Here is a 15580-nt window from a genome sequence, read left to right on the forward strand (position 1 = left end):
TTCCCTGACTGTAATGCAAAAACACAAACCCTAGCACTTTAGGCTGTGACAGAGAGTCTGGGGCTAGGAGAATGTTCTGGAGTATGAGCATGCTGCTGCGGATGCAACACTGCCCCAGTGTGACCCTGGCAGCTCTGCCTCCCCTCGAGGAGGAAATGGTAGAAAGGGAAAGCTCTGAGGGCCAAAAATATGATGGGATCTCTCTGGGTCTCAGCAGGAGCAGTCCCTGCACACATTATATCAATGTCCCTGCCTCCCACAGCCTGCAGGGCTAACCCAGCTCCCATAGGAAAACCATATGAACAAAAGGAAGACACTGTCTCCCTTCCTCCTTGACTTCCATAAGCCAAGAGACCAGGATGTGGCACAATGGCACAATACCTTATGGCAAGCCAGCAATAGAGAGTAAAGTAGCCAAGGACTCTGGCCTGATAAGAAAGGCTTTGAGTGGGACTGAGAAGAGGAAGGGGGCTGAAGAAGCTGATGAGCCTCCGTGTGTGTGTGTGTGTGTGTGTGTGTGTGTGTGTGTGTGTGTGTGTGTGTGTTCTATATCCTTGGCATAGACTAGGTGGTGCTAATAGCACCTTATCCTCAGGACTCTGGCTGGATCACGTAGGGGTGATCTTCTTCCCCAGGAGCAGCTGGCTGACCTCAAGGAAGACCTGGACAGAGATGACTGCAAGCAGGAGGCTGAGGTGGTCATCTATGAGACCAATTGCCACTGGGCAGACTGCACCAAGGAGTATGACACACAAGAGCAGCTGGTGCACGTAAGCCTCTGGTCCCATCCGGCTGGGGAGGGGTGGAGCTTCTATGGCTCCAAGACCTTCCTGGAGATCTGGGGGGAACACAGTTCAAGGCCAGCTTGGGCAAAAGTTCAAAGAACTCCAGCTAAACCAATTCGCAATAGACCTGTCATCTCAGCTACACAGGGACGTGCAAATAGGAAGATCATAGTCCCAACTAGCTCAGTCTAAAGTCAGGCACGATCTCAAAAATAGCCAACGGAAGAACAGCTGGAGGAGTGGCTCAAGTGGTGGAGTGCCTATCTGCTAACAATGAGACTCCACTATTAAACCCCAGTACTGTCATTTGAAGAAGAGGAAGAGGAGGAGGAAGAGGAGGAGGAAGAGGAGGAAGAGGAGGAACAAGAAAAAAGAGACTGGGATGCCTCAGGAGAAACCTGGACTATTTCTATTAGTAGACTACTAAATATATATTGAGTACAGAGAATAAAAGAAATGAGTAATGAGAAAATGAGGGAACAGGGCATGTGAAATAAAGCCAGAAAGAGTATTCAAAGCAAATGCTGCTGGATGCCAGTGCATCCAGCTTGTGCATGTGATTTTAGCTACTCAGGAGACCAAGATCTGGGGATTGCAATTCAAAACCAGACCTGTCAAGAAAGTCTATAAGACTTTTATCTCCAATTAACCATCAAAAAGCCAGAAATGAAACTGTGTCTTAAATGACAGAACACCAGCCTTGAGCAAAACAAGCAAAGGGATAGTGCACAGACCCTGAGTGCAAGCCCAGGACCACCATAAAAGGAAAAGATTAAAAGAAAAAGAAAAGGTGCTGCAGGACAAGAGATATAGGTGATTGGTAGAGTGCTCCATAGCATACATGTGCAAAGCCCTAGGTTTGCTGCTCAGTACTACCAGCAAGCAAGCAAACAGACACTATCTACAGTCCTGTCCCTGTGATCCTATACAGTCACCTCTACCCCAGGTGGAGAGAGCAGACTGCCTGGCAAGACAGAAGAGGAACTTCACTGAGCCTCTGTCTGGCAAGGCTTCTGGGGAAGATGGATGATGAAGGCACCCCACACGAGCTGGAGCCCCGTCAATTATTAACAATTTGTCACTAAGTAAACCAATAAGGAAAAATGAAAGGCATTGTCAGGAAGCATTTTTATCATTTGAAAGGCTTTAAAATGGAATGTGAGGCTAATAGGAGAAGATTTCTCGGGAAGTTCAAAGCATGAAAGATTTTCCTTGCTCCCAGGGTGCTGTCTACACACATGACAGTTGGAGGTGTGGCACAGGGCACAACACCAAGAGGCTTTTTGTCTTCTGGGGTGAATTCTGCCAATGCCTGGGTGTCCAGACCTCGGGATAACTTTGAAATTTCCACAGTGGGCAGCAGTTCTGTCCAAGAGAGATATGCCACAATTTTACATTTCCTACAGTATAGTGTAAAATAAGTAAAAAGAAATAGATGAAATGAAATTTTAATACAGGTCAAATGTCTCTTAGGCAAAACCTTGTCACTGGAGCATTTCAGACTTTAGATATTTGGAAAGATTTTTATAAAAAATCGATTTATTGTTATATAAAGGTGATATACAGGGCTGGACTATAGCTGAGTGGCAAAGTGCTCACCTAGCAAGTGCAAGGCCCTAGATTCAATCCCCAGTACCAAAAAAGCAAAACCAAAAAGAAAGAGGAAGCAAGGAAGGAAGGTAGGTAGGTGATGTACAAAGGGATTGCAGTTACATAAGTCAGATAAAGAATACACTTCTTTTTGAACAATGTCACCCTTCCCTCATTTACCCCCAGCTTTTCCCACCCAATCCCTCTCCCCCACAAGTTGTATAGTTCATTTTAAACAGTGTATAGTAAGTATCAATGCAGCATTTGTTCATTCTTTGTCGCACCATTTCTGTGCTCCCCTTACCCTCTCAAAGAAAGATAAACAAGACAAAAGGAAAACACAAACAACAACAAAGAAAAAAAATACCCTGGGATATGATCAATTATACTGGTCTCTAAGCACACACACACAAAATTTACTTGTTTCCTTGTTTCATGTCTAAGTTATACCCACAATCCAAAGGTAATTCATTCATTGTGGTATTTTAGTGTCTCTGCATTGTGACTATAACCTGTCCCATGAGGTCAGTTGTGGCCTCTTCCATTCAAGCAACCATGTGGAGCTCAAAACGTTTCAGCGTCTAGAGAATTTCAGTTATCCGATTTTCAGGTTAACGTTTCTCAACCTATAATATATTTTATTTAAAGCCATAGCTGACTTATGACCCTCTCGCCGTGTAATCAATATAAAACAAAACCATTGAGATGGTAACGCATTTTCCCTAAGTCGTTAATATATGGTGTGCACTGCCAGCACTTCCTAGTTCCAACCAGCTGCATTCCAAATATTTGGTATGTGCATAGAGCAGTGGCTGCTGCACTGAAGGATGTGGGTCTAGAGATTGTGAGAGGATGAAAAGGGAGATGAGAAGAGAGGGGAAGACTAAAGAGGAGCAATGGGAGACCTTCCTGTCCCTCCTGATGCTCCATAGGGAAAGAAGCCCAGAAGAACCCAAGACACAGACAGGTAGGACACACCCTTGACCTCAGGAAGGAGGAAAGGGAAGATAGGGCAGCAACCGTGGGACAGGAAGAAGAGGCCCACGGTACTTTCACTCCACAGTGTGTGGCTAATGTTCCTATCTTAGTTAAATGAGCAACTCAGAGGGTGAGGGCTTCCACAGAGATGAATACATGAGGAGGAACGCCCACGAGGGGCCCTCAGCCTGGAAAGAGGCCCAAGAAAGTGTTCATGCCAGGGCATGTACTGGCCAGGACTGTGCTGGCAATGCCAGCTCAGAGGGCCAGCTCCCCAGAAATCATCTGGTCCGTGACCTGGGGAGCAGGCCTCCCTATCAGCATAACCAGCATAACCAGCATAACCAGCAGGACTGTCCTTGCTGCTTCCCTGATATTTTGTGCCCAGGTCAGCCTTGCATGGTACCTAGAACCTACCATCAGGCCAGGGCTCTGGGCATGCTCACTGCCAGTGCCTCAAGTGAGTCTCTAGAGTTCCTGAGCCTTGGTGAGCATAAAGCAGAAGCTAGCACTTCGTAAGTTAATCTAAGAAACAGGTGAAGCCAAGCACCAGTAACTCACACTTGAAATCTGAGCTACTTAGAAGACTGAGATCTTCGGATCAGGATTTGAAGCCAGCCAAATCCAGAAGACTCTTATCTCCAGCAAAAAGTCAGAAATGGAGGTACAGCTCAAGTGGCAGAACGCCAGTCTTGAACAAGAAAGCTACAGGACAGTGCCCAAGTTCAAGCCACCATACAACAACAACAACAAAAGCCAGGCAATGAGGAGTCACTGTTTTTCTATCACAATAAAATATCTCATAGATAAATCTCTGAAGCATAGAAGCATAATTACATCTGCCTTGCCAGATGCTTTGTAGCTCAGGGACATCGGGAAGTCCCCACAGACCAGAGCCCCGAGCCCACCCTGGAGTGAGCAGGGAGCCTGCTCACTCAGATGACCCATGAGGGAGGTGGGACATAGAATCACCACCAAGCTTTCTGTAATGGCCACAGATGATCATGAAGAAGCAGGCTGGCCTGACACACAGGTGGTCTGGGTGGATCAACAGTCAGTACACACTGCATGGAATGGACAGTGAGGATCCATATGTAATGACTGAAGGTCCAGTGGGATGAGAGCAAAGACCAGGTGGGCAGCAAATGCATTTATTACAGGTGAGGTCCAGTGGAAAGATAGAATGGGAAGAGGTCTCTGGAGTGGTGCCAGGGTCAGCTGAGAGCAGGCCTGTGGGCGAGTGGTCTGCACACAGTGGGTGGGCACAGTGGGCAGGCAGCTGGCCTCACCCTGCGGCTTGTTGTGGCAGCACATCAACAACGAGCACATCCACGGGGAGAAGAAGGAGTTCGTGTGCCGCTGGCAGGCCTGCACGCGGGAGCAGAAGCCCTTCAAAGCGCAGTACATGCTGGTGGTGCACATGCGGCGGCACACGGGTGAGAAGCCGCACAAGTGCACGGTGAGCCCGGGGCCCCCACGAGGACGGGTGCGAGGGCAGGACAGACCAATGGGTCATCTGCTGCTGGGAGCATCAGGGAAGAGGGCACAGGGGAGAGGGCTGGGGAGGAAGCCGGTGAAGCCCCCTTGTTGGGTCTGCTATATCCTCACTGACGAGTTTTGACGGGCTGACCTTGTTCCAGTTTGAGGGCTGCTCGAAGGCCTACTCTCGCCTGGAGAACCTGAAGACACACCTGCGATCCCACACGGGGGAGAAGCCCTATGTGTGTGAGCATGAGGGCTGCAACAAGGCCTTTTCCAACGCCTCTGACCGCGCCAAGCACCAGAACCGCACCCACTCCAATGAGGTAATGCATGGCTGTGTACACAGAGGCCAGACGCAGTCCTGGGTGCATATAGACACTGTCAAGTAGCCAGGAGCCCACATCACCACTCATCTACCCCTCCTTGAACGGAGCAGATTAGCCCTCGGTGATCTGGACAGCAAGGCTAGGATGTGTGCCACATGCTTTGACACTCCCTGTGCCTCTGTTTCCAACTCTCCGTCATAACTACAGATATTACCACAGGATCCACAGGGAACTGAAATTAAAGCAGAATGTCTGCTCTGATAACCAAATGTCTGATGTGTCATGACACATGCCTCGCACCTTTTCACTGCCCTGGCTGTTGGCTGGATGCTGACATTCAGAGGTGAAGTGATTCCCTGGCACCAGGCAGCATAGACACTAGTGACATCTGGGCCTGATGGGGCCATTGGCTCCCTATTAGTGGACCAAAGCAGCCTGTGTCCCCAGTGCCTCTGAGGCTCTGGTGCTAGGGTGCCTGCCAGTGAGTGTAAAGCATCCGATCCTAAATTTGAGTCTCCATCTCAGATTAAAAAAACAAATAATAAAGATTTTGTTTCTTGGCTCAGAGCAGGCGGTGTCTCCCAAAAACCAGAACCCTTGGGAATATTGAGAACCAGAGGAAAATAGACAGGAGCCCATGCATCTGTACCAGTCCAGTCACAGAATTACTGTCACTCAGTCAGACTGTTGAAAGAGCATTTCTTTTTTTTTTTTCTTTTTTTTTTCCAGTTGTGGGACTTGGACTGGGTGCTGTCCCTGAGCTCTTCAGCTCAAGACTGCTGCCCTACCCCTTGAGCCACAGCACCACTTCCACTTTTCTAGTGGTTAATTGAAGATAAGAGTCTCATGGTCTTTAGTGCCTGGGCTGGCTTTGAACCACGATCCTCAGATCTCAGCCTCCAAGGAGCTAGGATTACAAGTGTGAGCCACTGCACCTGGCTTGGAAAGAGCATTTCTAACAGCTTAGATACTGTGTGCCCCAAAGGACTTTGCTCTAGTGCTAGTAAGCAGGTACAAGAATGCTCAAAGGAGCCAGGCACTAGTGCCTCACACCTGTAATCCTAGCTACTCAGTAAACTGAGATCTGAGGGTCATGGTTCAAAGCCAGCAGGAGCAGGAAAAGTTCATCAATTTCTTATCTCCAATTATCCATCACAAAGCTGGAAGAACTGTGGCTCGAGTGGTAAAGTGCTAGCCTTGAGTGAAAAAAAAACTGAGGGAGAGGTCTCAAGCTCTGAGTTCAAGCCCCAGTGCTGGCAGAAAGAAAGGAAGATAGGAGGAAGGGGGGGGGGGAGAGGACGAGAGGGAGGGAGGGTGGGAGGAAGGGAGGGAGGAAAATTCTCAAAGATTCTGATGTCCTCAGAGTCTCCCTAGAGCCAGCCTTGGAGGGGTGTGTGTGTGTGTGTGGATGTGAAGGTGTCTGTTCATGTGTATGGATGCATGGATGTGTGCATGTTGATGTGTGGAAGTTCCCGGGAGAGGGGATCAGTAAGTATACCTGTAGATATATGTGGAGGGGTGGAGGGCATCTGTAAGCATAGATAAGTGTGTGAGGTTAGATGGAGGTGGGGTGAGTTTCTGTGGATGCGAGTGGAGTGAGTATGATCCCAGGGTCCCATGTTTTTATCTTGTTACCAGGTCATGGTAATAACTGTTTTTGCCTCCTGACCCTATCTTTCCTCATCAGAGAAATATTGGGGGGGGGGGTTGTTGGGGGGGGGAGTATTGATGCTGTCTCTGGAGATACCATCAGCTCAGACACTTGTCTTCATTGCTAGAAATTCTGGAAGGCATGATCTCTCTGGCCCTTGCCACCAGTTTCCTGGAGCAAGACCTCCCTTGGCCATGAATCTCACTGGGTGAAAACCTGGCCTGCACTGGCTGTGGATGCAATGGAGTGCCTGCTACCCAGGCCAGCCAAGTGTTCAGGGCACATGGGATGGCTTCAGGAGGGCAGGGGCTCTGTATATATATTCTTGACATTGTCCTTGGGTCTCTGTCGGTATCACATGCCTGGTCCTCTCCCCAGAAACCCTACATCTGCAAGATCCCAGGCTGCACCAAGAGGTACACAGACCCCAGCTCCCTGCGGAAGCACGTGAAAACGGTCCATGGCCCAGATGCTCATGTCACCAAGAAGCAGCGCAATGACATTCACCTCCGCACCCAACTACTCAAGGAGAATGGGGATGAGGCCAGTGCCGAGCCTGGTGGCCGTGGGTCCGAGGACAGTGCTGAGGCCAGTAGCACCAGCCAGGCGGTGGAGGACTGCCTACATGTGAAAGCCATCAAGACGGAGAGCTCTGGGGTAAGCATTGCTGGGCAGCCCAGCTGGCAGAGGGCAATTCCATAGCTCTGCCCAGGACCCAGAGCCTCAGCCCCAGATGAGCTAAGAATGAAATGTTCCCCTCCCCACCCCAACTCAGTTTTTTTCTCTCTTTATCTCCTTGGGCCTTACATAGCACCTCTTGCCTGGGTCCTTTTCTCTGACCACTAGTCAGCTGTGGTGTGACTGGGGGTAGACATTCCCACACACATGTTGATCTGCCTCAGACAGGGTGTCCCCTACATGTCTACCTTTCTAACCAGCACTCAAATGTCCCTGTGGGTCCTCACCTGTGTCCTGTCCTGTGTCCTCCCCTGCTTTGCCTGTGCTCTTTATGTTCTAACCACCTGTTCTTTGTTTCCACCTCTTTTTCCCAACTGTACCTCCCCTAAGGATAGACGGTACTAAGGTGAGCAGAAGTGGGGTAAGGGGATAAGGGAGGGCTCGGTGAGTGAGGGGGGCTGAGGTACTTGTGCAGTACCCCTGCCTGGGGGAGACTGACCCATCACTGCAGGCTTCCAGGCCTTGGGACCATGGGTTTGGAGAGGCCATGACAGGGGCCCATAGGAAGGTAAAGGCTAGCAGTTTGGGGGAGCAGTGGAAACAAAGCTGCAGAGGCCTAGCAGGAGGGGATGGGATATACGAGTCTAACCTAAGGAGACAGGTGGCCCAACCCACAAAGGAACTTGAAGGTAAAGCAGAAGGGAGGATGATGATGCCGCAGCAGGGCCTAGAAAGTCTTTGCTTTCCTGATGCTTGTGCCCTCACGGGGGAGCACTGTGGAGCCTCAAAGTGCTACATCCCTTGTGGATATCATCAGCCCTAGATCTCAGGCCACGGTGGCTATAGCCCAGGTTCTGTGGCATTAATGACTATAAATACATGCCCTCCACAATGTGCTCCACTCCACCCCAGCCCTGAGAGAGAGATGATTTGGGGTGGTCAGTGGGTGGGGGGAACACTGCATCTCATTCCCGATGCCCCCCCCAATCAACGCTTTCCTACCTAGCCAGCTACCTCTCTGATGTTAGAGTGGCCCCACCCCATAGAAGGCACCAGGTTAGTGGGACTCCATTATTTTACATGTTGGGCTCATCATAGTGTATTGGGAATGAAAATCCTTTTCAGGACATGTTCCAGGTGCCAGGTACAGGGGAGTGAGGCCGTTTCTGTCTCACAGATAAGAAGGGGAGCAACCTGACCATCTCACACAGGCAGAGAGATAGCTCCTCTTCCTTTACTAGGGCCCCCTGCGCAAGCATGCTGAGCTCAGTGGGGTAGCAGAGTAGCAAAAGGACTAGGTGCCGCCTCACACCCTCTGAGCCTGTGTCTTCTCCCTCACTCCTGCAGCTGTGTCAGTCCAGCCCCGGAGCCCAGTCATCCTGCAGCAGTGAGCCCTCTCCTCTGGGCAGTGTCCCCAACAATGACAGTGGCGTGGAGATGCCGGGGCCCGGGCCTGGGAGCTTGGGAGACCTGACAGTGCTGGATGACACCTCACCAGGGGGCGACCCCCCAGCTCTGGCTGCCCCCTCCACTGGTGGCCTGCAGCTACGTAAACACATGACCACTATGCACCGGTTCGAGCAGCTCAAGAGGGAGAAACTCAAATCACTCAAGGATTCCTGCTCATGGGCTGGCCCAGCTCCACACACCCGGAACACCAAGCTGCCTCCCCTCCCAGCAAGTGGTGAGTAGGAAAGAGCTACTGGGGCTGCACCAGCCAGACCCCTCCCACCCAGCATCTCATTGGCTGCCAACAACAGGCTCCTCTGTGCAAGTTCACTGCACAGAGAAGGAAAGTGAATGGTGAAAGTGAGCAATCCAGATCAACTGCAGGTGTAAGTCAGCTTAGCCTTGAGTGGCTGAAGCCCACACGCTTAGTACTGTACCGTAGTGCAGATAGATGCTTGCTCCATCATTTGCATTCTTGTCTGGCCACTCAGTCATTTGATGAGCAAAGGTCGGAGAGGACATACATTTCATCCTGGTCCCCAGAGAGCCCATATTCAAAAGGTGGTGCCACCAGATCTCCACGCTACTGTAGAATAAATCTGCTGACACTGGAGACAGAGCAGAAGTGTGAAGAGGAAGAGCTAGGGAAGGGAAAAGAGGCTTCTTGGAGGTGGTGGTTGGCACTGTGTTTGGTCAGCACTTTAAGATAGAAGATGTCTTCAGCAAGCACCTCTTGAGTGCTACATGTACAGTGCTGAGTACTGGATACTCAGTCCCCAGGCTGCCATCCAGAGACCAGCAACCCATGTAGTAGATACTGATGTGCCACACACATCTATCCTGGAGAGAACACGTGTTTCCCCCCACACCCCTGCTATTTGAAGGGGGCGGTAGCATTGAACTCAGCCCCGCTGTGGTGTCTACTAGGTTGAAGGCAGCTGACTCAGCCAAGGCTGTTCTTCTCAGGTGGCCACATGCAGTGATTGACTACCAGGGAAATGTGACGGGTTCATCTGGGGGCAGTCTGGAGATCTCCAGGATTATCTGGGACTCACTTCTCCTTTGCCTGTTCCTGTGGCCTAGCTTTTCTTCCACAGGAGACCCAACTAGCAGTCCCAGACTGAGAGATGCAGGAAACTATGGCTTGAGCCCTCCTGGGCCACTCTCCCCCTTCTACTAATAACCCAGTCCTATGGAGAGGCACATTTGTTCTGCTACTAGCTAGAGAAAGTGAGGGCTTACTTAGTGAGAACTCAGATCAAACACTCAATGACTGAGCTATGATTAGTACTGAGCCTCCTGACTCCCACGTACCTACCCTTGGTGATGGGTTCCTTTCTTCACTTTCTATCCTTCCCTTCCCTTCTTGCATTCAGAATGGATGAGACTCAACAGTCCGCCCTTGCTCGGTCCAAACAGACAGTATAGGACCCTTGTCCCAGGAGCTGACCTCTGTGGTTTCCCTCATAGGTTCTGTCCTGGAAAACTTCAGCAGCACTGGGGATGGAGGGCCAACAGGGTTGCTGCCCAATCCTCGACTGTCCCAGCTGTCTGCCAGCGAGGTGACCATGCTCAGCCAGCTGCAGGAGCGACGGGACAGCTCCACCAGTACCGTCAGCTCAGCCTACACAGTGAGCCGCCGCTCCTCGGGCATCTCCCCCTACTTCTCCAGCCGCCGATCCAGCGAGGCCTCGCCCCTGGGTGCCAACCGTGCGCACAATGCCAGCTCTGCCGACTCCTATGACCCCATCTCCACTGACGCCTCGCGACGCTCTAGTGAGGCCAGCCAATGCAGTGGAAGTGGCCCCGGGATGCTTAACCTGACACCGGCCCAGCAGTATAGCCTGCGTGCCAAGTATGCAGCCGCCACCGGCGGACCACCACCCACACCGCTGCCCGGCCTGGAGCGCATGAGCCTGCGGACCAGGCTGGCGATGCTGGATGTACCCGAGCGCTCACTGCCTGGGGTCTACCCACACCCACTAGGTCCGCGGCGTGGCAGTGATGGGCCTGCCTATGGCCATGGCCACATCGGCGTTGCACCTGCATTCCCCCACGAAGCCCCAGGGGGCGGTGCCCGGCGTGCCAGTGACCCAGTGCGACGCTCTGAGGCCCTGACCCTGCCGCGAGTGCAGCGATTTCACAGTGCCCACAATGTGAACCCGGGCCCACTGCCCTCCTGTGGCACCGAGAGAAGGGGCCTCCGCCTTCAAGGCCACCCAAGCACCAACAGCAGCCTGGTCCACAGCTCCTACTCCCCCAGGCCACCCAGCATCAGCGAGAACGTGGTGATGGAGGCCATGGCTGCAGGGGTGGACAGCACAGGGCCTGAGTCTGGCCTGGGCCTGGCGGAGGACGATCTGGTGCTGCCTGATGACGTTGTGCAGTACATCAAAGCACACACCAGCAGCACTCTGGATGAGAGCCCACGGCAGGGGTACCCCACCCAGAGCTTCCCAGAGAACCCCAAGCTTCCCAGCCCAGGGCTACATAGCCACCGTAGGCTAGCAGCTGCCGACTCCAACGTAGGTCCCTCTGTCCCTGGCATAGAAGGCTGCCAGCTGGGCTACGGGACATCCTCTAGCCTGAATAAAAACAACATGCCTGTGCAGTGGAACGAGGTGAGCTCGGGCACAATGGATGCCTTGCCCAGCCAGGTAAAGCCTCTGCCCTTCCCTCAGGGCAACCTGACAGTGGTGCAGCAGAAGGCTGCCTTTGGCCAGTACCCAAGCTACAGCCCACAAGGCCTGCAACTGAGTCCCGGGGGCCTAGACAGCACCCAGCCACACCTTCCACTCCCCAGTGGAGCCTCTGCAGCCCCCAGAGTGAATTACGCACAGCAGATGCGCCAGCCAGCCACCAGTGGCCAGTGCCTCAACATGAGTGCTTCTGTGAGCCCTCAGACCAACTACAGCCAAGCCCATGCCCAGCTAAGCCCTAGTGGGGCCCTGAACCAGTTTCCCCCATCCTGCGGCAACATGGGAGCCAAGCCAGGCCACCTGGGGCTCCCTCAGCAAATGGAAGTTACTTCCAACCCCACCATGATGGGCAGTCACCACCAGGAGCTGGGAGTTCCCAGTTCTGCCCTGGCTGGGGTGCCACCACCTCACCCAGCCCAGAGCTATCCACAGCAGAGTCATCACTTGGCAGCTACTCCCAGTCAGGAAGGCTACCGCCAGGGCCTTCTGCCTTCCCACCAGTCTGGCTTCATGGAGCCACAGCAAGGCATGATGGGAGCAGCTCCATCCAGCTTTGGGTTGGTCCAACCCCGGCCACCCCTTGAGCCTAGCCCTGCAGGCCGCCACCGTGGGGTACGTGCTGGGCAGCAGCAGATGGCCTATGCCAGGGCCAGTGGGCATGCCATGGTCACTACATCTGCTAACCAGGAGACAGCAGAGGCTGTGCCCAAGGGTGCAGTGAGCACGATGGGGTCACTGCCCCCTCAGCCACCTCCACAGGACACAGGTGCGGCCCAGGACCACAGCACACTCTACTATTATGGCCAGATTCACATGTATGAACAGAATGGAGGACTAGAGAACCACGGAGGCTGCCCAGCCACTCGACCCCAACCGACACAGCCACAAGCCTGCCCGGACAGCATCCAGCCCCAGCCCTTACCCTCACCAGGGGTCAACCAGGTGTCTAGCACTGTGGACTCCCAGCTCCTGGAGGCCCCCCAGATCGACTTTGATGCCATCATGGATGACGGTGATCACTCAAGTTTATTCTCTGGTGCATTGAGCCCCAGCCTCCTACACAACCTCTCCCAGAATTCTTCACGCCTTACCACCCCTCGAAACTCCCTGACCCTGCCCTCCATCCCCTCGGGCATCAGTAACATGGCTGTTGGGGACATGAGCTCCATGCTCAGCAGTCTGGCGGAGGAGAACAAGTTCCTGAACATGATGACCTAAAGTCTGACTCCTGGTGCAGAGCAGACCCTGCGCGAGCATGGCTTCCCTGGAGGACAGGATCTCATCCATTCCATCCCCCTACCCCCACAATGAAAGTATTAAGTAGGCCCGAAGGATCTTTTGCCAATGACTGGTTCAGACTGCAAATGTTTTAACAGAAGTTTTGTGGGCATCCTCTCTGGCCTTTTGGGCTGCTTTTCAGAACACTTTTTTTTAAAGTCTCAATAGGAAAGGAAAAGAAGGAATAAGAAACTGACTTGTTATACAGTGCTTGCCAGTGTTGGGTGTTTATGGAACCACTCAGCTCTGGCTTCTTTGCCTCTGTCATTTGGCTAATAAGGGATTACATTGGCCAAGGGCTTTCCAAGTACATGTGGGGAAAAGGGTAGGGGAGCCACATTTGGGTTGGAAACTGAAATCGTAATGGATATTCTGCTCCAAGAAGATGAGCTTGTTGCTCTGCCACCTGCAAGGGAAAGGAATTGCCAGCTGCTGGGATTCTCCTACAAAGCTTGCATCTTGAGTCTCCTTCGGCCCCTTGCCATGGAGAAAAAGGGTAACATTCCGCATGGGTGCTGCAGAAGTACTAGTACTAATGCCAGATTTAGGAGAGTTGGCATCTCCATCCCCTCAAGCATAGTTTTGGACTGGTAAATTGCTCAGATATATTATGAATGAATAAAATATGTAAGTTGCACCAGTAAAAGGAAATAATTTTTTTTAAAAAAGTACTACCTGGGACAAGCCCAGAAGCTACCTGGGTCTCTCCTGACTATGTTTACAGTGTTCCTGCATGGACAATGTAGCTCTTCCTGAAAAGAAACTTTTGAAATACCTCGGGCTGCTGGCATTGCCCCGGGTGAAAGATGGGCTAAGGCCTCTGAAGGTGAGAGGGCACCTGGGCCTAAGCCCTCGGACACGCCAGAGGCCTTCCAGTAGGAAGAGGAAGTCGCATGTTTACCATTTTTCCAGTCCTGTTTCTCCAAAGCAGTCCGCCCATCACACCATGGAAAACTACAGCCCTGCCCAGGCTCCTGCAGGCAATGCCATGCTGGGCTGCTAGTGACAGTGCAGTGGTCCACACATGCAGCCCTGACACCTTCTGATTCCCTGACCTCTGCTCCCCTCCCTGATTATTTCAGAGAACGACGTGTGTGCATGATGTTTAGGATAGGGATGGGAGGGTGGAAAGGTTGACTCTTAAGAGTCCTAGGAATTACTGAGTTTCCTTGTTCAATGTGGCCAAGCCCCAAATGGAAATGTATTTTGGAAATGGCTCCGAGAATAATTTTTTCTGACTGTCCAGTAGGGTGAATCAATGAGTCTTCTCCATCACATACACACAGATCTCAGATATGTTTCTTAGGGTGAGTTTGTAGCAATTTTGCCAAACCAACTATACTACTCAGATGGAGCTTCATTTGGGCTGTGACCTTGGCTTTAGGGAGGAAATTTGAAGCAGGGTCTGGAGACAGGATCCAGATCGGTTCATCTAGCCTCTTCTAGTGTATCAGACTGCTTGTGCAGGGCCAAGGCCAACTCCAAATGACAGTTCTCAGACTTGGCCATGGGCTGTGTCTCCACGGTGGTATTAGCTCGCTTTCTAAGACTGCAATTGCCATTCCCTCGCCTGTATATATTTTGTGCAGATAACGTCTTCCCTGAATATACTATAGGTGACTTGTCCAGCCAAATTTATATTGCCAAAAACATTTTTAGCTTTTTTCTACATGCTATGAATTGAGATGACATGCTCAACTTGTAAATAAGTCCTTTTTGTACATTAAAAAAGTAATTTTTTCATAATTTATCTTGTCTATCTGCTTCTCCCTTGACAGTAGTTAATGAGAATCATTGCAGTAAATTTGGTGCATTTGAACAGAAATTAGGCTGTATTTTTTTCTCCACGGTGTCAAAATTGACTACCCCACCTTAGCTAAGGAATGTTTAATACTGCAGGCATTTATTGGCTGTTTCTTGTCAGTTTGGGGTTTGGGAGGGCAGGTTTTGACATTTTGCAGTGAATCTCTGTTCTACTGGTGAGCCACACTGCACATTCTCCTTGGTGGTGAAACACCTTTGAGTTGGAGGATGGGAGGAAGTGGGTAAGAAGTGTCATGTAGCTCAGGCTGCAAGGTTCCCCAGAAAGGAAAGCACCACGTGCTTCAGGCAGAAGAGAGTTTACTGGGAGAGCAAACTGCAGGCTTGCCTGAGATGGAGGCATGCAGAGAGAGGGGTGGGAGAAAGAAAAGAGAAGGAGACTTATACTGAGCTGATTCTATAGGGAAAGGTAGGAGGCGGGACCACAGCAGATGCAGAAGTGATCTCAGAGCCTGCGGAACCTTACTGTCCAAGGAAGACATGACCAGGGTGGTTCAGGAAGTGACCTCAGAGTCTGGGGTCCTTTACTGACTCACAGGCAAGTGATTGACCATCGGGTGATTACTGGCTCCAGGCAGATGAAGAGGAAGTAAGGAGGGGCTATCCTCCCAGGCAGACCTGACACAGACAAAGGAAAGAATTGGGGCAAGCATGTATACCCAAGGGTGTCCATCTACTGGCCTTGGGCAAAGGGAGGGACCTGAGTGTAAATGTGAAAGTCAGTCCTCCCCAGCTAGGTAGCAAGGGAGAGAAGATGGCAACCAGGACCTGCTCTATAAGGAATGATGCAGCAGAAAATACCCATCAGACACCAGGCTCTGGGTCTCAAATGCATGGCCCATG

At 51.6% G+C, this 15580-nt stretch overlaps 1 protein-coding gene across 2 annotated transcripts in view; it reads left to right on the top strand.

Moving 5' to 3' along the window:
- Positions 1 to 14666, top strand: part of Gli2 (GLI family zinc finger 2) — a 167584-nt gene extending 152918 nt beyond the window's left edge. For both annotated transcript variants that reach the window (XM_090342971.1, XM_090342970.1), the window contains 6 exons: positions 636 to 770; positions 4663 to 4812; positions 4994 to 5158; positions 7191 to 7469; positions 8838 to 9174; positions 10410 to 14666. In XM_090342971.1, the coding sequence (XP_090199097.1) occupies positions 636 to 770; positions 4663 to 4812; positions 4994 to 5158; positions 7191 to 7469; positions 8838 to 9174; positions 10410 to 12856 (3513 nt within the window). In that variant the 3' untranslated portion in view covers positions 12857 to 14666. The remainder of the gene's footprint in view (positions 1 to 635; positions 771 to 4662; positions 4813 to 4993; positions 5159 to 7190; positions 7470 to 8837; positions 9175 to 10409) is intronic.
- Positions 14667 to 15580: the final 914 nt, after the last annotated feature.

The sequence above is a fragment of the Megascapheus bottae genome, chromosome 12, assembly GCF_031878675.1.
Source record: "Megascapheus bottae isolate mThoBot1 chromosome 12, mThoBot2.hap1, whole genome shotgun sequence".
Taxonomy (NCBI): domain Eukaryota; kingdom Metazoa; phylum Chordata; class Mammalia; order Rodentia; family Geomyidae; genus Megascapheus; species Megascapheus bottae.